At 38.0% G+C, this 26,874-nt stretch overlaps 5 protein-coding genes across 5 annotated transcripts; 2 read left to right on the top strand and 3 right to left on the bottom strand.

The window, feature by feature from the left end:
* Window positions 1-2,845: 2,845 nt before the first annotated feature.
* Window positions 2,846-3,342, bottom strand: LOC131429372 (uncharacterized). Its single transcript, XM_058593449.1, has 2 exons — window positions 3,337-3,342; window positions 2,846-3,280 (listed from the first exon to the last, which is right to left on the bottom strand). Exons 1-2 carry the CDS (start codon window positions 3,340-3,342, stop codon window positions 2,846-2,848), a joined length of 441 nt encoding a protein of 146 aa, XP_058449432.1.
* A 60-nt stretch (window positions 3,343-3,402) lies between these two features.
* On the top strand, window positions 3,403-4,281 carry LOC131431897 (uncharacterized). Its single transcript, XM_058597849.1, has 2 exons — window positions 3,403-3,757; window positions 3,812-4,281. The coding sequence occupies exons 1-2, from the start codon at window positions 3,752-3,754 to the stop codon at window positions 4,244-4,246; spliced, it is 441 nt and encodes a 146-aa protein (XP_058453832.1). The 5' UTR covers window positions 3,403-3,751; the 3' UTR covers window positions 4,247-4,281.
* Window positions 4,282-8,863: 4,582 nt separating this feature from the next.
* Window positions 8,864-9,479, bottom strand: LOC131431895 (uncharacterized). The gene is made up of 2 exons (XM_058597847.1): window positions 9,365-9,479; window positions 8,864-9,310 (listed from the first exon to the last, which is right to left on the bottom strand). Exons 1-2 carry the CDS (start codon window positions 9,449-9,451, stop codon window positions 8,876-8,878), a joined length of 522 nt encoding a protein of 173 aa, XP_058453830.1. The 5' UTR covers window positions 9,452-9,479; the 3' UTR covers window positions 8,864-8,875.
* A 179-nt stretch (window positions 9,480-9,658) lies between these two features.
* Window positions 9,659-10,304, top strand: LOC131431898 (uncharacterized). Its single transcript, XM_058597850.1, has 2 exons — window positions 9,659-9,759; window positions 9,817-10,304. The coding sequence occupies exons 1-2, from the start codon at window positions 9,754-9,756 to the stop codon at window positions 10,249-10,251; spliced, it is 441 nt and encodes a 146-aa protein (XP_058453833.1). The 5' UTR covers window positions 9,659-9,753; the 3' UTR covers window positions 10,252-10,304.
* A 5,967-nt stretch (window positions 10,305-16,271) lies between these two features.
* On the bottom strand, window positions 16,272-16,888 carry LOC131429371 (uncharacterized). Its single transcript, XM_058593448.1, has 2 exons — window positions 16,883-16,888; window positions 16,272-16,820 (listed from the first exon to the last, which is right to left on the bottom strand). Exons 1-2 carry the CDS (start codon window positions 16,886-16,888, stop codon window positions 16,416-16,418), a joined length of 411 nt encoding a protein of 136 aa, XP_058449431.1. The 3' UTR covers window positions 16,272-16,415.
* Window positions 16,889-26,874: the final 9,986 nt, after the last annotated feature.

The following is a 26,874-nucleotide window of genomic DNA, read 5'->3' as shown; positions in this document are numbered from 1 at the left end:
AAAATTTTGATCGTCTTTTTCTCGACATGCCGAATATAGGACTGATATGCAAGTATAGGCAGTACAGCGGTCATACAGCCATATGTATTTCGCCATTATTTAATTTATGTCGTATTCACTTGATTCTAAACCTAACCCAGTTTCCACCACCAGTTTTGGAAAACCGTTTGTTTAAAGTCAGTTTCGAACCTTGTTTCATCGTTGCTAAACTGAAAATCGAGTCCGTTTCGAACCAGGTTTTTATATCAGGTTCGCTCAAACCCCCGTTGTTAAGTGCTGACCCAACACAGTTTCGTGAAAATTGTCTGTTTGATGAAACTACCCTGGGTCAGTCATGTGCATTGCGCCATCCGGTAATTTTTCAAGCAATAATTTTCATACCCAATTAAGTACGTGGCTCGAAGTGACAAATCGCATGGATCAAGTATGCATCCACACGAAACTACACGTTGCGCGCCAAACGATTTTTTCAACGATCTAGTATTCTTTTCTTCGACGACCAAACACTTATGCAATTCGTTATGCGCCAAACACCTATCAATGATCTAGCAAGCATAGGCAACTTTTTCAAAAATTCCATTCTCCATACAAAACAACTTTATGGATTTTTCCCACTTTTCCGGCAAATTTTCCTATTTTTACCTTTTTTTATAAGAATAAAAAATAGGTATAGAATTCGCTCAAACTTTCGAAAAATTTTCCGAGGCCCGGAGGGCCGAGTGACATATACCAATCGATTCAGCTCGACGAACTGAGCAAATGTCTGTGTGTGTGTGTGTGTTGTCAACTAAGAGGTCGAGATCTCAGAGATGGCTGGACCGATTTTGATCAAACTAGTCGCAAATGAAAGGTCTCCCCGTCACCCAGAACGATATTGAATGGTTTTGAGATTGGATGTTTACTTTTTGAGTTATACGAAGTTTTATGTCAAAGTTTTCAGTTTTTTGACAGTATCTGTCACATTTGACCTTGAAAACAGAATATGTTTCCAGACTTAGATTTCGCTCGGTAATACCTATCCAACAAGCCATAGATTGTTAAAATCCGTCCATTTTTAACAGAGATATCGATATTTTTGTGTAAGCCTTATTCCAGTAGAAGGAATTTTGAGCGCTGTATGAAAAAGCAATGCTTGGGAGCAACATGAAACACGATTTTTTATACTGTTACATATAATTGTTTCTAAGTACCAAAAAGACTGTGTACAGCATCCATTTTTATGACAATTTGCCTCGGACCAATTTTAGCACGGTTCATTTTTGGCAACATAATCTTTCGAATATGGCATATATAAACCAGATGATGGCAGATTTTTTTTTAATTATATTGTTTTAAACTACTTACAGCAATAAATGCTGGAAGAACATAACATCCATATACCATTCGAATCAGTTCGTCGAGATCAGCAAATGCGTGTATGACAAATAATTTCACTCAATTTTCTCTGAATATTTCTTTTCTTCAAATTCAGATTCATACGAAAGTTCGTATGCTCCCAAACAAAGTTCCTGAATTATGTTTGGTTCCGACCTCTGGTTCCGGAACTACAGGATGATATATGAAACGAAATCAAAAATGTGTAACTCATTCTTCTCGTAGATGGCTGAACCGATCTAAGATTCAAATGAAATCTAAGAATCATCTAAGATGCAAATGAAAAGTTTCAAGATTCTTTAAAACATCTTGCTCTTCAGTCAGATCCAACTTCCGGTTTCAGGGATACAGGGTGATTAGTATAAAAATGTCTATTCCACATAAATTAATCAGGTTTATCGGGTTAGCAGATTTGGATAGTCGATAAAAAAAATTAACTTTTTTCAGTTTAAGTGGTATTCAGTTTTCGATTCAGAAGGCATCTAAAAATTTAATTCGTGCTATGATTTTTCAAAGATGTCTTCACTGATTTTCAAATATTTTGAAACAAATGTAAACTATACAGCTATTCAGGTGAATTTATCTGACTTCGGCCATACCGATTTTAGAATTCCGGTTCCAGTATAAAATCGTTTCTCAAAGCACAATCGTTTTCTCAAAAAAGCCTAATCAAATTTCAGAATGATCATGATCATGAAAAAATTCCTAAGATTTGACAAGAATCGATAATTCTTGAAGACCATGCCTACATTTTCTATACCTTAGATATGATTATATGGGGGGTGGATTTAGCAAGTGCCTTTAAAAAGAGAGATGTAACGGCATAACTCCGAAACTACTGAACGGATTGCTATCACACCTGCAACAGATGCTTTTTGCTTTTCGGAGATAGTTGTAAGGGTTTTTTTTATAGGGGAGGGAGTGTAGCAAGTATCCTTAAATTGGGGGGAGAGGGTCAATGACGAAATTTATAAAATTTGAAGAGAATCGACATTTAGACTAGAAGAAGTGTTTTTGAAAATAAATGCTCAAGTAAGAAAGTACGTTACAAGCACATATACATATGAAACTCGGAGATTACTAAGAAGATATTTATAGAGAGGAAGGTGTTTTGAATGTTTCTAACAAAAGTGTTCAAATATAAAACTGACCCAATTTGTCGAGAATACCATGAACATTATGATTATTGTGAGATCTGAGATGGGACACTGATCATTCGCAATCTGAACATGAACGGAGTATTGTTCAATCGGTTTGTCATCTAAGTTGTGTTCCATTGCAGTCAGAGTATCAATGGGGAGGACAATTTCTAGAAATTTTTTCGACCTTACTTCACGAAACGTTTCCGAGCAACGCCGGATGAATCAACTAGTATTCAAATTAAACCGGGAACTTGACGAAACCTTTGTTAAAATTTTGAAATATGTCAAAAAAACTTTTTATTCAATCAAGAATTTTCTTCATGAGCTAACTAGGCAACAATGAGTTTCTGGTTGACGGCATGACCAACAAGGGGAGCAACATGAACCGATCCTGGATTAGCAGCGATGTATTTGGCAGTCGGCACTCCTCCCAAATAGTTGTTGTAGCCATGTCCGTACGATCCCCAGGGAAGCCCCCATGGGTTCACTTGGGCAACGTTGGCCTGAACGACGGTGGTTTTTGGTGCGTACCATCCATTCCAGCCTTTGTTGTAGATGGAAGCCGCTGGCCACGCTGCCGATGACCACGAGTTTCCATATGCCGGCCAGGCAACCGAGCTGTGGTCATCCCAGCTGTTCAATCCGTTCCAGTCGTTCCAGCCATTCCAGGAGTTCCAGCCGAGAGAGTGGGAGGGCCAAGCCGATGGAACGTAGGATCCGTGGGCAGCGACGGCCAGAATTATAGACAGTAGAGCGACGAACATCTGAAAACATTCAAAGATTAGTTCTAAAACTGATTGAACGTGTATCAGTTTTTTACCTTCATTCTGAAGGTAATGTTAAGGGATTGTGATTCTGTGCAAGTCTCAAATACACTGTGCCCAGAATCGGCAAACATCATAGTATTTATACCATCCAATCGAAACTTGAAAATTTCAGTGTTCACAGCTAACTGGAATGGATTCCTTAAGCAATTAAGTCATTCATAAGAAAACTCGACTTTTCAACCCGATTTCAACCACTCCATTCGATTTAGTTTTTCAATTCTCTTCCGGATTGTCATTCCATAAACGAACAAAACGCGGTCATAATTACTGTCATGACAATGAGCTACAATCGATCGAACATTCGTTATCAAAAGGATATAAATACCAATGCTTCTAACAGTTACAGTCACAGTCCATCAGCAACATCCACCAGCTCAAATCGTCTACTAAACCAAACCAACTGTGAAAATGAAGGTTATTCAAACTGAATGAATTAAATTTCTTGAATCTAATTATTCTGTTTCACAGGTTTTTGTTGCTTTGTTATCTCTCTGTTTCGCACTCGCAGCCCAAGGATCCTACATTCCTTCATCATTGCCTCCTTATTCGCTCGGCTGGAACTCCTGGAATGGCTGGAACGACTGGAACGGATTGAACAGCTGGGATGACCACAGTTCGGTTGCCTGGCCAGCGTATGGAAACTCGTGGTCATCTGCAGCGTGGCCAGCGGCTTCCCTCTACAACAAGGGCTGGAATGGATGGTACGCACCAAAGACCACCGTCGTTCAGGCTAACGTCGCCAAAGTGAACCCATGGGGACTTCCCTGGGGATCATACGGACATGGCTACAACAACTATTTGGGAGGAGTGCCGGCTGCCAAATACATCGCTGCCAATCCAGGATCGGTTCATGTAGCTCCCCTTGTTGGTCATGCTGTCAACCAGAAACTGATTGTTGCTTAAGAAATAGATGATTTTTCCATTTCTTGAAATAATAAAATGACTTGTTTAATAAAATTCACATTGATTCATTTTTGTAACACCGTTCAGTTTTAGTATGAGGTATGGTTATTTTATATAAGAGTTGCCGTAACAAGGATCGGCTACCTGTCTTAGCGTTAGTAAAGGAGTTCAAGAAACAATGGATTCTGCATTGTTACATGTTTGATGTTCGGGGGACAAAAACATTTGAAGCTAAACCTTAAACGTTAGAGCTGTGATATCTTTAGAACAAATCATATACAGACACGGATAGATAAGCCATATTTCGATGTAGATGGTATTAGGGTGGCTCTTATTATTATTATTAGCATAGTCAAAAAAGCGATGCAATGGGGAAAAGGAAATGTAACGTAACTTCGACAAAGATAGAAATAATCAGAGCAGATTAGAATGGTTAGTGTTAGTAGACCAAACATATCTACATCTAATAGGAACTTAATAGGAAGTAACTCAATAGGAAGTAATAATCGTTTGTACCTCTTCAGACATAAAAGACTATATAGGAAAGCAGGGCCACGACCGAAGCGGATACAATGCGAAATTTTTCAAAGACTCATCGACGAGGACATTTAAGACACAGGAGCAGTTGGTAGGATGACAAAATACCAATACGATTCAGACGCACGACTCAATAATTGACTGGTTACAGGGTGAAGCACACACTTCCTGCCCAAGTGACAAACTCTCTGGCGAACTTGCAATAGAAGATATTCGTATCTTTCGTTGCAAATTGATAACCATAAAGGATTCTGTCGCTTGGGTTACATGCTGGAGGGAACCTATCAATGATAGACCGGTTTCCTCCATCGTTACTAGTGTTCATTTGGGCACCATAGCCTAGTTCGTCCGGTATGGAAAGTGCGGATCGTTGTAACCACCCCCCTCGGCCAGAGTAGCCTAAAAGAAAAAAAAATGACCAACAAGAAAAAAAAATTAACAACAAAATAACCCTATGTTCAGAATGCTCAAAATTATTCCAAGTAGAGTGATTTCTTATCATTTTAAATTCATATATCATGAGCATTATAATATTATCACAATCAATGTTCAATCCTTATATTATCTTCGTGTTTATGATAGTGCATAGAACAAAAATGACTATTCTGCCTTTCACTATTTTTGGCAAAAAGTAGTAATAAAAAAGTAGTCATAGTAGTAGTAATATCCTGGTTTTCTTTACGTTTCATACACTTCTTGACACTCCATATTGTGTTCGCCATATTCAAGCTAACAAAGGTTGTTTTGTTTGCATTTTCGTTATCATAACGTTGGGAAAACTTACCGATAACTATCTGAATCAATGAAGAAATCATATGTTATAATCTTATAATATCTAAGTTATTACTATATCAATTCACAGTAACGATTTACATATACGCTTACGTATTTATAATGGTTTCGCAACGAAAAATAAACCTTTTTACAACTAGTAGCTAAAAGCATAGCTGTGATTAAAGATATGTTAGAATCAAGTAACGATAACTTACAAATGATAGTTAGTTTAATGTGTTTACTTTATAAAGAAACACTGCTGTCACCATGTTTTAACCAGTATAACATAAAAAACATAGTCGTGCTCTTGTTGCAACATAGTTTGGACTTTGTCGTATCAGAACTAGTTGCGGATTGCTACTTGGGTATCGGGCCATTGATCAAATTCGAAGATCAAATGGCTGTGAGTTTTGGTTCCGGAGATATGATTGTATAAGTGACGTAACCGACAAAACACGTTGATTTTTACCGCTCTTATATATAAGGGGGCCAATATTTTGGGATCACCTCTAATTTCGTAAAGCGCTAGTGCTCAAAAGTTTAAGCACCTCGAAAAAAGCCTTCATGCAAAATTTGAGCTAAATCGGACATGTGTAAGGGGTGCTGTCCGGTGGTAAAGGTTCGACAATTTTTGATCTTGAAAAAGCACCATAGGGGGGAGTACATGAAATTTCTAAAATCGAAAAAATTTTTTGATGCCGAAACTCTTAAAACTGCATGAAACATCGAAATTTAGTGTCATCTCATAAACAATTTTTTTTTGAAAAAATCAACTTTCTGGGACTTAGAAAAATTTTGATATTTTTTCTAAGTCCCAAAAAGTCGATTTCTTCAAAAAAAATTTTTCTCGAGATGACACTAAATCTCGACGTTTCATGCAATTCTAAGCCTTTTGGCATCAAAAATTTTTTTTTCGATTTCGAAAATTTCATGTACTCCCCCCTATGGCGATTTTTCAAGATATATGAAAATTCCACTAAGTTGACCGAGAAGGGTTTTTTAGATTAGCATCACTGTTCTCATACAAATAGGCAACGCAAATGTCAAGCACTAGTTTGGAAAAAATATGCTGACTGTGTGACATAAACACTGAATCATGCTTTTGTGAACTACTCGAATCAATCTGAATCAATTGGTGTCAAAATTAGTGTCCAAAATTATTCAATGAAGGTATGAAATATATTTTGATGAGACTGTGATGAAAGAAGAGAAAGGCATTATCACACCACTAGGTGCGTCAATGATGTCATAATCTCGTCCGATTTGCGAAGTATGAACTATCGCACAAAAGGGAATAATTGGAGTACAAATAAGTTGCACAGACTCACAGACAGATATATAGAATTATTACATGCAATAAAATATAGTATCGAAGATAAACTCGAGATAAGCTGATCTACCTTTTTTACATGTATCATTTTGTAACTCGGGTCACTGGCAGTTTCAGTTTAATTATGATTTACATCAAAACAACAAGTGTCTTATCACTACGTGCGTTGTAACTATGACAATGTTCGTTCATGTATTAATAAAATCATGTTACAATATGAACAAAATTAAGGAATTTGTTTGCGTATGCACGGATTACTTATACCACGTTCACACTACGAGTTCAAACGAGTTTTAACTCTGATTTCATGTTTTAAGCGACATAACATGTTTTTCTTCCGTGTTATTCCATATTTAGAAACAGTCACATCAGTCAAGCACAACCCTGCTAGCATTTTCCGTCATTTTTCGACTATGTCAATTGGCAAGCTTTTATCGAAACAGTTTTCCATCAGAGTAGCCATGACAAAACAGAACAGGAAACTTGTACAATCATGCTTGTTTTTTTTTTGTTTAAAGACATCATTTATTGCTAAAAATATTTATTTCACGTAAATGGCCAAAGTTTCGAAGTAAATACCCTTCGAAACGTTGACAACTAACGTGATATAAACATTTAAAACCAACAAATGGCCAAAAAATGACTTTTTAATACGCAGAAGAAAACTTTCTGAGTGAAGAAGTGGAAAAGTTGAAGCGATTGACATAGTATTTTTACCAATTTTTCCGAGGCATTGTGAAAAAGCATGCTTCTTGAAACCGGGAATGCATCTTCAATTTTTTCACTGGGGACTGGTGTAGCGTAATGGGTATATCGATGCCTTTCACGCAGCCCACCTGGGTTCGATTCCCAACCCCGCACATAGGGTCAGAAAGTTTTTCTGGCCCGAAGAGGCGAATGACCTTAAGGTTAAAACCTCTATAATCGAAACAAAAAAAAAAGAAAAAAATTTTTTTTCACTGTAGATTTTTCTATTCCGAAGTACTACAAACTATTCTATGAGAATTCCCGAACCCAGTAAAGCTCCACAGTAATTTGTCTTCTTAACAAGTGCTTAATATTTGCGACGTAAACATTTTGCAGTTTGTTTATAAACAAACTCAATAACAAACAATATGTCATGCGTATAACATAATACAAGTGTAAACAGTTAGGTTTTAACTTTATATTACTATCGTTAAAACGTGTTATTTTCTGCAGGTGTGGACATAGTATTAATATACAAAAGCGAAAATCAATGAAAGTAACAAAATATGATCTACGGATTGTGTCACATATTTTCTTCTTTGTATTGCTGCCACATTTCACATTCACAATTTTCGATCAAAATATATAAAACCTTCTCTAATCGCGTTTTATAAAATGAACTATCAAACGTAATAAAACATCTGTCTTAAAAATTATTTCATTTGTTCAGATTTATATCTTGAGGTTGTTCGTATGAAAAATTGATCTTTTAAGTAACTTTGAAAACATCATAATTGACTTTTATTTAGAGGATATTTTAAATGTAAAATTTTGTGGAAGGTCTCCAAATAGAGTAGAATTCGTTGTTCTGAAAGAAATTTGCAAAAAAATCTAAACACTAAAAGTTGAGTAAGTTTTTAATTTGTCACTGTTTAGTGCATTCACCATCCTTTTTATTTCATTTTTAATGTAATCGTGTTCGGTCGTGTCTAGCATACAACCCTTTTATTTTTTTTTGTTCTAAACCTATAGCCGAATAGCAACTGAACAATTCTGCATAATTTAAAATAATTTACAGCAATTATGATAGTTCCGAAAATACCCAACATTGGAAACTGTTGAAGAATAATGAATAATGGGGATAAAGAGAATCCTCACATCTCTCTCCTCCCGTGCTACCAGATCAACAAAGAGAATTTTCAAATAAGACTGGGGAGTTGATGGAACCTTTGTTAAAAATTTGAAATTTGTCAAAGAAATTTTTTTATTCATTCAAGAATTTTCTTCATTAACTTTTCTAACTAAGCAACAATCAGTTTCTGGTTGACGGCATGACCAACAAGGGGAGCTACATGAACTGCTCCTGGATTAGCAGCGATGTATTTGGCAGTCGGCACTCCTCCCAAATAGTTGTTGTAGCCATGTCCGTATGATCCCCAGGGAAGTCCCCATGGGCTCACTTTGGCAATGTTGGCCTGAACGACGGTGGTTTTTGGTGCGTACCATCCATTCCAGCCTTTGTTGTAGAGGGAAGCCGCTGGCCATGCTGCAGATGACCACGAATTTCCATATGCCGGCCAGGCAACCGAACTGTGGTCATCCCAGCTGTTCAATCCGTTCCAATTGTTCCAGCCATTCCATGAGTTCCATCCGAGAGAGTGGGAAGACCAAACCGATGGAACGTAGGATCCGTGGGCAGCGACGGCCAGAATTAGAGATAGCAAAGCGATGAAGACCTGTGAAACAGATTAATTAGTTTCAAGAAACTTAATGTGCTGAAGTTAATTAACCTTCATTTTCAAAGTTGGTTCGCGTTTGTGAACGATTTGAGCAGGCGAATGCTTTTGTTGAACTGTGTCTGTGACTGTTAGAAACATTGATATTTATATCCTTTTTAAAACGAACGTTCGAGCGCTTACAGTTTAAAGTGACGACTCTAATTACGACCAAGTTCAATTTGGCTTATGTATTGACGAACCGGAAGAGAACACACAAACTCAATCGAATGGAGTATGAAACTCGATTATGTAAGCCATAGTTGAAAAGTCGGTAATTGTCTTCAGGAAAAAAGAATTTTCTGATGTTACTTGGAACGTATAAATACGGTGAATTTTCTGATTGTTAGCACAGTGTATCTAAGACTTGCACAGAATCAAAATCCTTTAGCGTCACTTTCGAAATGAAGGTAATAAAACTGATACACATTCAACTAGTTTTAGAACTAATCTTTGAATGTTTTCAGATGTTCATCGCTCTGCTATCTCTAATTCTGGCCGTCGCTGCCCACGGATCCTACGTTCCATCGGCTTGGCCTTCGCATTTTATCGGCTGGAACTCCTGGAATGGCTGGAACGATTGGAACGGATTGAACAGCTGGGATGACCACAGTTCGGTTGCCTGGCCAGCGTATGGAAACTCGTGGTCATCTGCAGCGTGGCCAGCGGCTTCCCTTTACAATAAAGGCTGGAATGGATGGTACGCACCAAAGACCACCGTCGTTCAGGCTAACGTCGCCAAAGTGAACCCATGGGGACTTCCCTGGGGATCATACGGACATGGCTACAACAACTATTTGGGAGGAGTGCCGGCTGCCAAATACATCGCTGCCAATCCAGGATCGGTTCATGTAGCCCCCCTTGTTGGTCATGCTGTCAACCAGAAATTGATTGTTGTTTAATGTGAATGTGAAAACCTAATAAAGTATGCTTGAAAAATGTTCTTGATTCTCAAGTCTAACTGTATTCATTTTCGTAAGTGCTTCCGAAATCGAAAAAAAAATGTTGATGACAAAAGGCTTAGAAAAAAATCAAATCAAGTTCCAGTAAGTTGATTTAAAAAAAAAATTTTTTTTGAGATGACACTAAATCTTGACGTTTCATGCAGTTTTAAGAGTTTCGACATCAACAAAAAATTTCGATTTTGGAAATTTCATGTTCTCTCCCCTATGGTGCTTTTTCAAGATCGATAATTTTCAAACCGGGGCAGCACCTCTTATGCATGTCCGATTTAGTTCAAATTTTGCATGAGGACATTTTTCGAGGTTCTTAAACTTTTGAGCACTAGCGCTTTACGAAATTAGAGGTGATCCCAAAATATTGGCCCCCTTATATATAAGAGCGGTAAAAATCAACGCATTTTGTCGGTTACGTCACTTATACAATCATATCTCCGGAATAAAAAGTCACATCCGTTTGATCTTTGAACTTGATCAATGGCCCGATAGTAGCTTTTAAACGAGCATAAGTTTGTTAAAATCGGTTTAGTCATCTCTGAGAAAAATGAGCGCGTTCAAATATCTTCTAAAAGTGCACACACACAGTTAGACATTTTCCGATCTCGCCGAACTGAGTCGAATGGTATATAACACTATGAGTCTCCGAGACTCCGTTCAAAAGTCGGTTTCAGCAATTCCAATACCTTTCTATAGAGAAAGGCAAAAAGTTCACTCTATTTTCTCAAAGACCGTTCCACCAATTTTCACAAGCTAAGGTTCCAATGAAAGGTCTTACAATCCCATACAATTTTAGCAAATTTCGTCCGGCTCCGGAATTATCAGCCTGTAATTCTCGGTAAAAAAATCTCAGTTTCAAGAGCGTGCACAGAATAAGTATGAATTTTACAGGTAGTATAATTCTACAAACAGTACAATTCATAACTACTCAACTTTTCAAAAGACGCCATATTCCACTCGTACGGAATTTCACAGGCTCCGAGTGTAACCAAGTGCCTCTGTATGGATTTATATGTATCAAATATTCATCAAGAAGATATGGGCTTCTGTGGTTCAGTCGATTAACTGACGTGCTTTGTAATCGAATGTTTCTCGGTACAAGTTTCGCTGTTGCTATCGATTTTTTGTTTTTTATTTCATTCAGTTTAGAGCCCCGTAATTTTCAAATCACACGTTATATTACATGTTACATGTGTGCATCTTATAAGATGTAAAATTACAAGATTTTTTCGAACTGTGTGGTTTTGTACATGATACTAAAAAAATCGAGCAAAAAACTTTCAACTAACCGTATAATTCTTCAATTGAATACGTAGGGTAACAGAGGTATTTTGGCCCACTTAACAAACTTCATGGTGCATCAATTTGAAACTAAACACAATAAATATTTCGGAAGGGTTTTTTTTAAAGATATTAAGATATTGGTGGATACTTTTACAAAGTGGGCCAGAATAAAATCAATCCTAAAGTGGACCAAAATACCTCTGTTACCCTATGGTTTGATGTTTGTTGAGATATATCCCGGTTCCAGAGGATTCAAATGAAAGGTATTATGTTCCCATAAATAAGTGTACAATTTTGTCCGGATGCAACTTCCGGTTCCGGAAATATAGGGTTAAGTGTATATGAAATTGCGACCCGTCATATATAGAGCGATTTGGGTTGTGCTAGTTACTGTATATGTATGTATGTATGTTTGAAGCCACCATCAGTTCAAGGCATTACCAATGTATGCGGGTAGACTTACAGTAGATTGCTGTTAAGAAGGCCAAAATGGGTTTTGAGGACACGGCGTCTTCCAGCAAGAGCATCCGGCCATATAATAAAGATAATTTTGCTGTACCGGCTTAAACCCGCCTGATGGTTTGTTTGTTAGAAGAGTGCGTCTTACTCATTTCAGACCTTCAGGGAAAAACACAAAGCTTCCCCCACATGGCTCAGGTTGGCATTCCACTCCATCATCCAGTCATTCACTTGTAAGATACCCTGATGCACTCCCTGCCCCTCCCCGTTGTCGATATACTTGAGCATAATACATAATATAATATAAATTCATATAAAAAACTAGCGGACCCCTGCACACTTCGTAGCGCAATAATATTAGATTAAATGTAGAAAATCAAAACTACTCATCAATTTTAATGATTATTAAAGAAAAATATCATTATAATGCTGTATGATAGTGACCCCAACCTTTTTATATCGCGGACAACAGGACAAAATATATAAAACCGATGGTTTACCGAAACGCAAACAGGCAGCGTGCAATTTACCATCCGAAAAAAACTCTAAATTCACGCTACAGACTCATAACGATTATTGACGGTAATTGAAAAGTTAAACGGATGAGAAAATGACGTTCAAATTGAAATGCATAGCAGTTTTTATTCCACGCATTCTAACGATGCCAATTTTCTTCTTCTGATTTGCCATTCAAAATTGTTGCCTCGACAACATTTGCGATTAACTTTTGAACTTCTAACTTTTTTCTGTACTTGTTCCTCTATTGTCTGCACTTTATTTTGTACTTTGTGTGCTTGTTTCTGTAATTTGTGTGTTTGTTCCTGTACTTTCTGTGCTTGTTTCAAAATTTGTTGTACTTTCTGCACCTGCTCCAGTATTTTCTGTATTTGGTCCTGTAACTTTTGTACTTATATCTGTACCATCTGCTCATTCTGTACCTTTTTCTGCACTCAATTGTGCCAGTACTTCCTTTACTTGTTTCCCTCATTTTTGAACTTGGTTTTGTACTTTCTGCACTTGTTCCTGTACCTTGTTTATTTTTTCCTAAACTTAGCTTCTGTACTTCCTTTTATTTCTGTACCTGTAGCTGTCCCTGTGAATTTCTCACAACTCAAAAATTATCTTTGGATGGAAATTATTTCGAATACTCTTGAATTAGAATAATCCAACGACCCTCATGATTGCTCGAGATTAGTGAAGTAGAATGGTAGAGTGTTCTGTAAAAATGAATCATCTGACAATGGTTTTTGATTCGATCTCAACATTTTTCCCCAATTCAGGTACACACGTACACAGCAGTTTTTACCTGCTCTTAAAAGTCACAAATGATTCAAGCAAAATACAACAAAATCAGTTTGACGGTTTATGAGCAAGAGAGTAAATCATTCGAATAGGTAAAACATGTCGATGAGTTCCCAAGTCTCGGTTCAATCGATGTAATTTAAAAACAGAAGGCAAACGAGATGGTTCGAGTACATTGGATGAAACTGTTCATAGTTACTCAAATGCAAATAATTTGAAATTTCGGAATACTCTGGGTTGATATAATTCGAATCACGTTTGGGCCAATTGAAGACGTTTGGACTCAAATTAATAACCGAACTTGCAATTTGAAGCAATTGACGAAATTTGGAGGTCGTTTCAAGAAAAAAATTACACAAAATCCCGTCCAAAAAATCTTTCAAAGGTATAGCACGCGAAATGCTTATGAAAAATTTAAGCCGAAAAAAAACAGAAAACATCCTTTAAAAACATTTATAAAAAGCTGTGTAAATCATACAAGTGAAAATCCGTTAAAAATCACCGCTGCACACGACTTTGCACGTGTGAATGTCTGTTGGATATCTGTTCTCTGTGAAATAACATAATATAATATAATGTAATGTAATAATATATAACGTAATATAACACAGTATAATATAATATAACTAGCTGAATTACCCGGCGTTGCTCGGAAATCTTTCTTGAAGGCAAGGCCGCAAAAAGATTCTAGGAATTGTCCTGCCCATCGGAATACTCTGAATGGAGTAAATCACGGCAACCCGATTTAACAATACTCTGTACATGTCCAGATTGCGCACGGCCAGCGAGCCATTTCAGATCTCACAATAATCATAATTTTTCCCAGTATTCTCATCAAATCGTTTAGTAGTTTTATGTTTTTTGTGCAATCCGATCAATTTTATCTTACACTTACTACACTCCCTCTCCCTCAAAATAACCTAATAATCTTTTTTGATATAAAAATAGTTTCTGTGTTTGTCAAGAAACACTCGAATACTTTTAAGTGAACTCAATACAGCTCTCCTACATGATTACTACCTTTGAATAGTGTAGAAAGTATCTGTGCTCGTCAAAAAGTATCGATTCACACCTTTGGTACATGTGCCAAACTTGGTGGCGCATCATTTAGTTATTTCGTAGTTATATTTAAACTTACATACAGTCGCTTTCATTGGTAGATGAAGATAAATTTCCATCATTTCTTTAAATTTTCCGGTAAAATGGAATCAGATCTCTTGAAATTATGAATACTTTTGCGTTTCATTCCAATTAATTATAGCAATACTACCTAGCATGACCTTGAAATTCTTGCCCCTCTCTTGTTTTACAAAAAATGGGAGAGGGAAATTGATTTTCAAAACCTCCTTCTAGTCTAACTCACCCTCCACCCACCCCCCCCCCCCCCCCCCACTATTTAGTCGACAAATAAGATAAATTTCAGAATAAGCACCTCTTGTAAGAGTCACTTGCTGCAATATCCACCCTTTTGATCCTATAGTATATAAGCTCGCCGAGAAATTGAAAAATGCCCTTAAAACTTCCTCTGAATTGCAAAAAGTAACTGTGCCAAGTTTGGCACAAATTTGTTGAGTTGTTATGAAACTTTGCCGATATATGCAAACACTTTCACTTTCAGCTTCTTTATTAGCGACACTTGCTATCCTTTCACGCGTATAAATATCCTGATAACCATCTCTTAGTTGTTATAAATCTCTGGGCCTGTCGAATAAAGATTTTCGCAAAATTCGAAACATTTTGCCTCAAATTCCCCTTGTTAGGAAACACTTATTATACACTCCCCCCTCAACTCCTAAATTATCCTTATAGCAACCTATAATAACTTTAGCCAAGTTAGGAGTGGTAGTCTTTTGAGTTGTTTTGGAATTATGGTCTACACTCAGGCAATAAATATATGGATTTTTATTAAGATATCTTATGGGTATTAGGAAAAAGAATATCGTATGCGAATCCACAGACCGCATTATGTAGTCACGAAAATTGGAAATCCAATTAAAAGCCTTAAGAAATTCATACGAAATTTTCAGGAATATTGTGCGAAATATTATGACAAACATAACTTCTCCCATATACTGCGGAATTCATAAGTTGTTCATATGAAAACTATTATAGTGATTGATGAGATATATATCGCAGACTCATAACATTATAATAGAGGTATAATTATTGTATTATTGAATATAATTATAATTATTGTATTATTGAAATTGTGATTTTGGTGAGTTTTGATTTATCATAAGATTTGCCTTATATCGTTTATCGTTAAGAATACTTGCTACACACTCTCCCCCCTGAAAATATCCCAATGATCATCTCTAAAGAGCAAGAAGTATCTGTGCCAATTCGTTCAGTAGTTAGGAATTTATGCCGTTACAAATATTACACTCCCCATTTTCAGAGGCATTCACTACATCCACCCCACACGAATATCCATATAAGTTGTGTAAAAAGTATCTATGATCTTTGAAAGGAATCAATTCTCGTCAAATTAAATACATTTTGTCATCACTCTCCCTGTTAATTAGATTTGCTACGCTTCCTCCCCTATAAAAATATGCTTATGACCATCTTTGAAGAGCAGGAAGTACCTGTGCTAAGTTTAGTGGCAATCCGTTCAGTAGTTTCGGAGTTATGTCGTTACCTACACTCATGGTTTTACACGGAATTCTTGAATTTCATCCGGACTTTGGTTTAAATTTGAAAGGCCATGCTAGTGTATGCAGAAATGAATTTTGTTGTTCTTATTCAAGGTATTTTTTGCAGAATCCCTTAGTAATATATGTGGAAATATTCAAATATATGTAATATGTATTGCCTTCGAAAAACTTGAGATAATGGAAACATTTTGTCCAGAATCTGTCTAGAGAGGCATCGACCAGAACTGTTCAATAGCCTATGTGCTTGGATTAGTAACGGTTTTGTTTGGTGCAGGATGCTCGTGACGTCATAATTTTTCTTCTGTTTACTTTTTCGTGACTACATTCTAGTCAATGATTTGGTTTTCTATTTGGTTTCACGATATTGAATTACTTTATTGATTTAGATTTCTGTGCGATATTTACAATTTAAGCAACGATTAACTTTTGAATCGATCCTGGATTGGCAGCGATGTATTTGGCAGCCGGCACTCCTCCCAAATAGTTGTTGTAGCCATGTCCGTATGATCCCCAGGGAAGTCCCCATGGGTTCACTTTGGCCACGTTAGCCTGAACGACGGTGGTCTTTGGTGCGTACCATCCATTCCAGCCTTTGTTGTAAAGGGAAGCCGCTGGCCACGCTGCAGATGACCACGAGTTTCCATATGCTGGCCAGGCAACCGAACTGTGGTCATCCCAGCTGTTCAATCCGTTCCAATCGTTCCAGCCATTCCAGGAGTTCCATCCGAGAGAGTGCGAAGGCCATGCCGATGGAACGTAGGAGCCGTGAGCAACGGTGGCGACCAAAGCGACGGATAGCAGTGCAATGAAAACCTGTTGAGGGAAATACGTTTGTGAAAATAATGAATTCTTATCCGTTTAACGTTTTTAATTACCTTCATTTTCACGTTTGGAGATGTTTGGTTACTTCTTGGAAGGTTGTTGTTTGACTGTGCCGAATTGGGTCACAACTGTTGATATTTATATGCCTCTGTGGGTGCTTCGCAAGTCCAGTGGAACGTGTCGAAACATAGCCGAAAATCACTTCCGTGTCGTCACTCGATTAGAAAGATCGAACCATCATCCATCTTGAAAATTATTCCAGCTAGTACAAGCCGGCCTTCAGAATCGGATCGGAACGCTATCGGCACAGCCGTGAAGCAACAATATAATGCTAAATTTCCGGTGGACCTCGTATAACAAATCCGTGACTTCCGTGTCTTGAATCGCGTGTGCAAGTCACGGGTGAGCAGTCTAGTTTTCACCTGTCTGTCTGTTTTCCTGTGTGTCGCACACCCCCGTGTCATCCTAGTTTTCCGTGCTGGGAAATTTAATTTTTCTTCATTCATTAGCTTATTTGTTCGTGCGGTTTAGCAGAAAAAGTGATACACGGTGCTGCAATTTGAGTGTGACGGTTTTGATGGAAGGTTCGCGTTGTGATTTATGGCAGATATTAATTTGGTTGTGGTTGGTTGAATTGGGAAAATGGGATGACTTTTAAATGTTGTCGGATTAACGCGAATGAATTTCGATTCAGATCTATTTATTCGGGTGCATTGTATGTTCTCGTAGCGTCTAATATTGCCTTGAAGACCAATGAAGGTCTCATTGGTTCTGTCGTTTATAGAATGAGAGAGTACCGGTATGGTTGTTTACATAGGTTACCACTTTCAGCAATGAGATTGAATGCGATTTCGACGATGAACAAGCCAGACATGTTAAATCGAAACCAAAGTCCTTCTTCAAATGACTTCCATTTGTTTGATGGGTGGGAGAATGGAACGGTGATAAACCTTGCACCGGTCGCACCCGTTATCCTGCTAAAACAAATAAAGTTTTTGGCAGAACATCATTGATTCCCCACAAACGATTGTAAAACGCAACACCACATTTGGACTATTTTTTTTTTTTCGATGGTGAAATTTCCTGTACATGCATGCACTTTCATCGTGTATGTAAAGTGAATCCATTGAGGCCCCGAAAAGTCAAAGTTTTCCCCGCCCTGTTCGCTGTTCCATCTTCGAACTCCACGGATATTGGCTCTGGTGTGAAGCACCCGGCAGCGTCCTGGCCCTGGTCGAAAGGGGGGAAACTCAGTCGTGCTTCAAAAGTTGTTAGGAGAACGTCGACCGTTCCCGGGTTTCGTGTCGTTAGTCTCGCCCACGGTGGCTGCCGGTCGTTTTGTTCGAGTTCGACGTCGCGATGGAAGTGTGAACCGACACCGGCAAAATCAAAGTCGCGATGTCGTGGTCGGTGATGCGGTGAATAATGGTGAATGGTGACGGTCGCCGGTGGTGGCAGTTTAGTGCCCGTTACTTAAACAATTTTGAACAGTCTGTTGATGGACTATTGATGAAATGAATCAATTATCGAAACATTCCATCAACCGATGTCGGTATCGATGCAAGAATGTTCATTTGCCGTGAAATGAGATTAGGACTGTATACGCATTAAGTGGTGGTGATAGGTGTGTACATAAAATGGTTTTATTGGAATTTTGAGTACATGAAATCAGTGAACGATGGAAGAATGAATGTATGATAATGATGATGTTATAACACTTCAAATGCAAAAGGGCTAAAAAGTAACGCGGACTACCAAGGGTATCACGAAAAGTGGAACGCTAATTTTGACTTTTTAGGAAGTTTTCAAAAATAAAGTTGTCAACTCAAAGTTATATTGAAAATTGCAAACCAAAGTCGTTTGAAAAAATTTCGTCTCAGTCGAAATGTTTTGATAATTTGAAAGATACCATCAAATATACGTAGAGAATAGAAGTTCTAATTGTAAACGTAATCAAATTTCCAGACAAAAGCATTGAAAAAACTTCGTATATGTGACATATTGAAAGCGTTGACATGTATATTTTATTTAACAATAGATTGCATTTAACACCAGATACCGGAATTGAAAATTTATGTTTTGAGTTATTTTAAAATATCGCTCAATATAGACATTTTTACAGAAATTTTGGAATATTTGAAATTTTATATATAGGCACTGTTTTGGGAATGCTACGCAAGCAGCTTAACGATTGATTTTGATACAAGCTAGTAAGAAATTTATTCCAATTTTCCAAAAATTGATATCTAAACAAAAATTTTGCTCCAAATGAAATTTTTGAACGCGAATAATTTAATGTTCACAGAAAAAATATTTTTTTTTTAACTATCAATTGGTGTAATGAGTTAATATAGATTTAAATATGCAACCCTGATTACTATACAAAATTGAACAAAGCACGCTGTGTGCTAGGCGGGTGCGTTTTCCTCTTCTTCCGTTGGATCTAGATGAAATTGCACAGTTCCTTTAAAGACACTCAGAGCTTCAATTTGAATCATGATTTGTGAAAATCGGTTTAACCGTTGCTAAGAAATTGAAGTGAGTTCCGTTTTTGGAGCTTTTCTTTACTATTACTGGTGCGTTCGGAAGCGGAAACCGGCACTAGTAGTCCCAAAGTATATTTATATATCCACCAACTAACAAGATCTGTCAACTAGATGAATTTTTTAATAAATTTTATAAAAATGTACACCTCGTATCGCCTTCGCTTGTTAAAAAATACTCACGAAATTGAAAATGTTTATTAATCGCACTGTAATACCAGAACCGGAAGCCGGATCTGGATCAACTTTTCGGAGACTTTTCAAAGAATTTTAGGACCTTTCATTTGCATCTTAGTTTGTAAACATCGGTTAAGAAATTTCCGAGAAAATTGAATGCGCATTTTTTCATAGATTTGCATATATTGCGTTGTAATTCCGGAACCGGAAGTTGGAAAAAGGTGAAATTGAATAGCTATCCATGGGACTAAAAGACCTTTCCGTTGAATCTAAGTTTGTGAAAATCGGTCACGCCATCTCTGAGAAAATCGTGTGACATTATTTGTCACATACACTCATGCATACATACACACACAGACATTTGCTCAGTTCGTCGAGCTGAATCGAATGGAATATGATATTCGGTCCATAGTGATTGTATAACCTTTCTATATTTTAAATATATATAAATATAATATTTTATATAAATTTTCTAGTTGTAACTCTTAAATAGTTTTTAGTGAACAGGAAACTTTATTTTGTTTCAACCATAGAGATTTTAACCTTAAAGTCATTCACCTCTTTGGGTCACAGAACTTTCTGACTCTATGTGCGAGGTTGGGAATCCAACTCAGGTGGATTTCGTGGATGGCATCGATTCGCCTAAACAGGAAACAGTTTCCCTTCACATATTTTAACTGGTGTTAACTTCAATCGATTAATTTAGCGGTTAACCTTTTTTCGTGCATGCCTTGGTATTACATTCCTGTAGTGGAATTAGACCTTCTGTTTCAACAGACCTCGCAGCCGATTCAGCGTGTACAGAACAGTTGCATGGCTGGTGCTACGATCCTACTGACACTACGAATCCTTCCAGGTCGGGGCTCGAACATACGACAACTGGTTTGTAAGACCAGTGCCCTATGCATTGAACCGCCAACCCGGGACGCATAGCAGCAGCAGCAATATGATCAGCAATTTATAATTAAATGATATGATTTTTTTGGAAACAATGAGGGAAACTTATAACGCTTGCTTACCTTTCTCGTACCCTTACCTTACCTAACAGCTATAGTCCTGGGGTGTCCTTTGCTGTATCAAGAATACGTCTACACATAACTCGGTCCATGGCTGCTCGTCGCCAGCCACTCAAGGCACGGATGCTTCTGAGATCACCTTCCATTTGATCGATCCACCTTGCTCGCTGCGCTCCTCTTCTTCTTGTACCAGTCGGATTAGATTCGAGAACCATTTTCACTGGGCTGTCGTCCGACATCCTTATGACATGCCAACCCCATTGTAAACGTCCGATTTTAGCTGTCCGTACGATAGGTGGTTCTCCTAGCAGCTGTTGTAATTCGTGATTCATACGCCGTCTCCACGTTCCGTCTTCCATCTGCACTACGCCATAGATGGTCCTCAGTACCTTTCTTTCGAAAATACTGAGGGCGCGTTGGTCCTCTGCCAGCATAGTCCAGGTTTCGTGGCCATAGAGAACAACCGGTCTAATGAGCATTTTGTAGATGGTCAATTTCGTGCGGTTGCGTACTTTTCTCGATCGGAGGGTTTTTCTGAGTCCAAAGTACGCACGATTACCTGTCAAAATACGGCTATGAATTTCTCTGCTGGTGTCATTATCGGCGGTCACCAGTGAGCCCAAATGCACGAACTCGTCAACCACCTCGATATCGTCACCGTCTATCAATATTCGTGGTGGGAGGCTTCTTCTCTAGAGCATCTTCCTCTCATGTATTTTGTTTTCGACGCATTTATGGTCAGTCCGATACGTCTAGCTTCAGCTTTCAGTCCGATGTAGGTTTCCGTCATCTTCTCAAGGTTACGTGTCACAATATCAATATCGTCAGCGAATCAAAAAAGTTGTACGGACCTTTGGAAGATCGTGCCACTCGTGTCGGTTCTCGCTCTTCGAATCACACCTTCTAAGGCAATATTGAACAAGATACAAGATTATGTAGAATGCTTCCTTCTCGTCATCGGGTCTCGTCTCATGTGGGCAGTGCACGTTGATGATGCTGTAATTGAAGAAACGGCCCTTGATCTTCAATACGCACACTCTAACACTGATTGGCTGCCACCCAATCACGCGCTGGCGCATCTTCCCCAACACTACAAATCCCGTTCCTAGAACGTTGGTTGTGCCACAGCTCTGGTGAAAGGTAGCCGCTCGATGCCCACTTTTTCACACCTTCTGTCCCGTCCAACAAAGTTCCTGCGGTGCTACGATATCGAAGCCGTGGATTTGAAGCATTCGGTCGTATCCTGGGAAGCCAAGCGATTTGCAGTTCCATGTGTCAAGCTTCCAATCGTAGTCCTTTGTCCGTTGCGTAAGTCTTTGCCGATTATTCCGAGTCGTATTTCTTACTTGATTTTGCGTAACATTTTTTTCCGGTAATCAGCCGCTCCTAACATGGACAACAGACGCTTTTTCGAGCCGCCCCAACATGGGGAACAGATGCTCGGGTAGGCTCGCTCTCTGTAAAGAGAAGGCAAGAGCCCCCTTCCCTGTCAGCATACGACCAAGATAACACCGGGGTTGGTTACCCGATCTTTCGTACCCCAGCCGGCACCGCGGGGAGGTAGGGATAAGAGTTACTGGACAAGAGACTCAGAACCACTTTGGGGCCTGAATTGCGCATTGTTCAGTCGTTTACCAACCCAGACTTTCTCGTACCCGCAACGACGGTTTTGTAGTAGTCAGGCACAAATTTGTACTGGACGAGTTTATATATTTATATTTATTTATATATATTTTAATCAACAGACAAACTAAAGTCCTAATGATTATTTCTAAGAATATTCAAAAAATTCGCTTTTATTCTGCTACGAGGAAAATGGAAATCGAATCCCATAGATACGCCATTGAAGGTTCGCTGCAATCCAATAACGGCACCGTTGATTCCGTAGTTAGTACGACGTAGAGGCATTCTGAGGAGGTTGTTGTTGCGAAGAGCTCTAGAATGAACATTGATGTTGATTTGACTAAGTAGTGCAGGGCAATCGATATTGTTCGTCGAAATATCGGCAATCAGCATTGCACGGAACAGATCTCGGCGTACTTGTAGAGTATCGAGTCCGATAAGCATCCCACGGCTTTCATAACTAGGCAGCTGGTGAGGATTATTCCAGGGCAAACGACGAAGAGCGAAACGATCGAATCTGCTCTGTATTGATTCAAGTCTTAAAGCTCCATTATGAAAGAGAGGGTTCCATACTGACGAACAATATTCGAGTGTTGACCGTACAAGCGAGCAGTAGAGAGATTTCAAACAATATATATCTGTGAAATGCTTGGCGGTTCTCATGACAAATCCTAGACAACGAGAAGCCTTTGCCACGATGTACGAAATATTCTGCTTGTAATTCAATTGTTCGTCGAGAAGAACGCCAAGATCTTTGACACAATTGACTCTATCAATCACTGATCCTCGAAGACAATAATTGAAACGAATAGGTGTTTCTTTTCGTGTGAAGGTGATAATCGAGCATTTGCTGATATTTAACGTCATTTTATTAATTTCACACCACTCGGAGAAAATTTCAAGCTCACTTTGAAGGAAACAGGCATTTTCAAGAGTCTTGATAATTTGGAATAACTTTAGGTCGTCCGCGAAAGATAGTCGTGAACCTTTCAATGAAAAGTTCACGTCGTTGAAATACAGTAGAAATATCAGTGGTCCGAGATGACTGCCTTGTGGAATACCAGAAAAAGCAAAAAACTCCTTGGAAACATTTTCATTGATCTTAACCGCCAGCCGTCGATTGCAAAGATACGATTGAATCCACCGAAGAATGTTGGAACCGAAGCCCAGTCGGTCCAATTTGGCAATTGTGATAGCGTGAATAATTTTATCAAAAGCAGCAGAGAGATCCCTGTAGACAACGTCCGTTTGATGACCTTTAGACACAGCATCCGTTATAAACGTCGTGAAAGTTAGTAGGTTAGTGGCCGTTGAACGTTTCGGCATGAACCCGTGTTGAGTTGCAACGATGTACTGCTTGCAGTGATTAAAAATAGGCTCCAAAACGACAAGCTCAAACAATTTAGGAATGGCGCTAAGAGCGGTGATACCACGGTAATTGTCGATGTTCTTCTTGTCTCCTTTTTTGTACACAGGAAACATATAAGCAGATTTCCAGATATCAGGAAATACTCCAGTCATGAGTGACAGTCGGAACAGAAGACATAGAGGTACTATAATACCACTAGAGCATCGCTTCAAAATAACTGCCGGGATACCGTCGGGTCCAGCAGAGTGTGAAGACTTCATTTTTGCGACTGCTGTTTTTACGAAACTTGCACTTATGTTGATTGAATTCATTGACTGTCCCAAAACGGGAACGTTAAGTGCCGCCTGGGTGATTTGGGAAGGTGCTAAGATTTCTCTAGAAAATATCTCAGAGAATGTTTTCATGAACATTTCGCAAATTTCCTGCATACTAGAACTTGTCTGTTCATTGTAAAACATAGATGAAGGAAGATCTGACTCCTTCCTTTGCTCGTTAACGTGCTTCCAGAATGATTTTGGATTAGACTTTAATCTCCTCTGTGCACTGCGTAAATAGTTGGCATAGCAACGTTCAGCTGTCTTTTTGTAAACTTTGTTGATTTCGCATAGTTTTGCCGGAGCAACAAACCTCCGTTCATAGAATATTTCTTTAATGCTGTCCTTTTTAAACTTTTCAGTCGTCGTAGTTCTACGGTTTGCCACGGTACTTGTTCGGGTGGCTTACTAATTTGTTTAGGGACATATTGGTCAATAGCATACATCAGAACGTTGGAAAATATTTGAGCTGCAAGATTAACATCGCCATTGTCAAGAATTTCACTCCAGTCAATGCTAGTAAGAAATGCAATAAAACTATTGTGGTCAGCTCTTTTAAAATTATATCTGACGATGTGAGATATCTTGCAATTGTTCAACGATCGATTCCATTCAAGCTCAATGTGCAGAGGAGGATGATGCCTAACGGACTTCACCAGAGGAGAGGGTGCTGCGCTGATTTTAGGTGCACAGTCCGATTTGCTTGAAAAACAGAGATCGAGGATTCTATTGTGCTCATTTTTAACGTGATTTATTTGAGGCAGTAAATTGAAACTGTACCGGTCAAGCAAGTTGATAATACCAGCGTGAAACGAGGAATGCATTGGATCAGTTTAAAAGATAAATCGATAAAAAAAGATGGTAAGGATCTTCCACCAACAAAACCTCAAACGCCTAGGTCGCCTAAGTCTATCAGTAATCGCATTGAGCTTCTGAATTCTGGATCTGGATTCGGAAACTGAAAATTTGGATTGGATACTGGAACTGAATTCAAAAACGAAATTTCGGAACTGAATTCTGAACCTAGGTTTACAATACAATTTCAGGTTACAATTTCAGCAATTAAAACTATGAATCTGGAAAGGAATCCTTATTCGGGAATTTAGATGCCGAATTCTTGGGACAAAATAAGGATATGATTTTTAGATCTGGATTCGGGAACTAAATGTTAGATCTGAACTCCGAGCCTGAACCAATTTCCTTTAATTTAAATTAAATTTAAAAATTAATTTCCTGATTTCAGAACCTGCAAGCTGGAACTAAATTCGATACTTGAATCCAGCTTCAGTTGCTGATTCCTGGTCCAGAATTTTGGTTCAAGTGTAGATAAACGATGACAAAAAATACTCAACAGTTGTAAACATCGAATAAATTCCGCAAATAGGTTCTTTTTTTAAAACTTTTTAAATATTCCCAAAAAACTATGTGAAGTTTTTGTCTTTCTCGTATAGAAAGGCTATGCAAAAAAATGAAAACCGACTTTTCAAATGAAGGATGTCATATACCATTCGACTCAGTTCGTCGAGATCACAAAATGTCTCTTTGTGTATGTGTGTATATTACAAATTATGTCACTCAATTTTCTCAGAGATGGCTGAACAGATTTTACATTTATTTCTGAACTTCATTTGGATCCGACTTTCGGAATTTTTTTATGCAATTTCATACAGATCCGAATTCCGGTTCCGAAATTATAGGGCGATGAGTGTCAAAACATTCAAATCGTCATTCAAAATGACAATGTAAAACTGGTTCGAGTCGGTACGTGCTGCTTTGCTCCGTTCGCAGCGTGCTTTGTTCAATTTCGTATAGTGTGAAGGGTTGCCATGTTTAAATCTATACTTTGCAAGTGAAAAATATGTAAATTTGAAAATAGAAGTACACTTATTGCTTTTCTCATATGGATTGAGCTTTTATAGGGTTGCACAACGTTATTAAGAGCAACCATCCAAAAAAAGGGTGAAATTCTTCTATATTTGGCTCAAATTAATAATTGCTTACTAAACAAACCGATTTCGGCTATACTGGTTCCAAGTTCCCGGTTTCAGAAATACCGGAAATAGTGACCAAAACTCTAAAACGAGACTCACTCAATTTTCTCAGAGATGATTTGATCCATTTCCACAAATTTATGCTCAAATAAAAGTTACTATAATCTCATAGGTTGCTGTTTAATTTCATCCGGGTCTGACTTCCGGTTCCAGATCTGTAGAGCGAAGTGTGTTTATTCATTTAGTGCGACGATGCAAAGTAAAGAAAAATTCTTATAAACTTCAGATAACTAATTACAAACTGAAAAGGATATGTTAGTTCATACCCAAATAAAGTTTCTTGTTTTATTTAAGATTAAAGATGATTTTCTTGACAGAATCTTCTAGTGATATTTTTGAAAATACAAGTAATATGAGAAAGGCATCATTACACCATTAGGTGTATTAAAAAAGGTTTTTGTCGACTTACTACGACTTACTTTACTATGGGGTGCCTTTTCAAAATTTACCCTCTGAGAGAGTGATAAGTTTTTGATCGTGAATATCTCTTGTTGTATCTAACGAATCAACATAATTTTTGCTACATGCCATCGGAAATATGATCATAATTTTATGATAAAATTTTCAGTTGTGTGACATAATCTCAAATAATTCAAAATTAAACTTTTCTGAAATGTTTGGTACAAACGAGTATCAAAGAGGATAATTCATAAGGCGCGTTTGCATTTCTCGAATTTTAAAAGCTCATAGCTCAGTGATCTGTGAAAGGATTTATATAATCTAACTACCAATAGAATCGATTTTTTCAACTTAAGCGTGTAAAGAAAACGCATTGAAGTATTTCAATAGTACACTATTGGAAAACCTGTCTCATTTGACCCATATCAACACCAGCCAATCAGAACGCGTTATGAGTAAGAGAACAAAATATCTGCTGCTGTACAACAAATCGTTCGAGAAAATGTTCCGAACAGTGTTTAATATCATAGTGAGTTCCAGAATTTGCTCCTTC

Source organism: Malaya genurostris, chromosome 2 (assembly GCF_030247185.1).
Source record: "Malaya genurostris strain Urasoe2022 chromosome 2, Malgen_1.1, whole genome shotgun sequence".
NCBI lineage: Eukaryota > Metazoa > Arthropoda > Insecta > Diptera > Culicidae > Malaya > Malaya genurostris.
The sequence above is the reverse complement of the archived record's forward strand: the minus strand, read 5'-3'. Positions and strand labels throughout refer to the sequence as shown.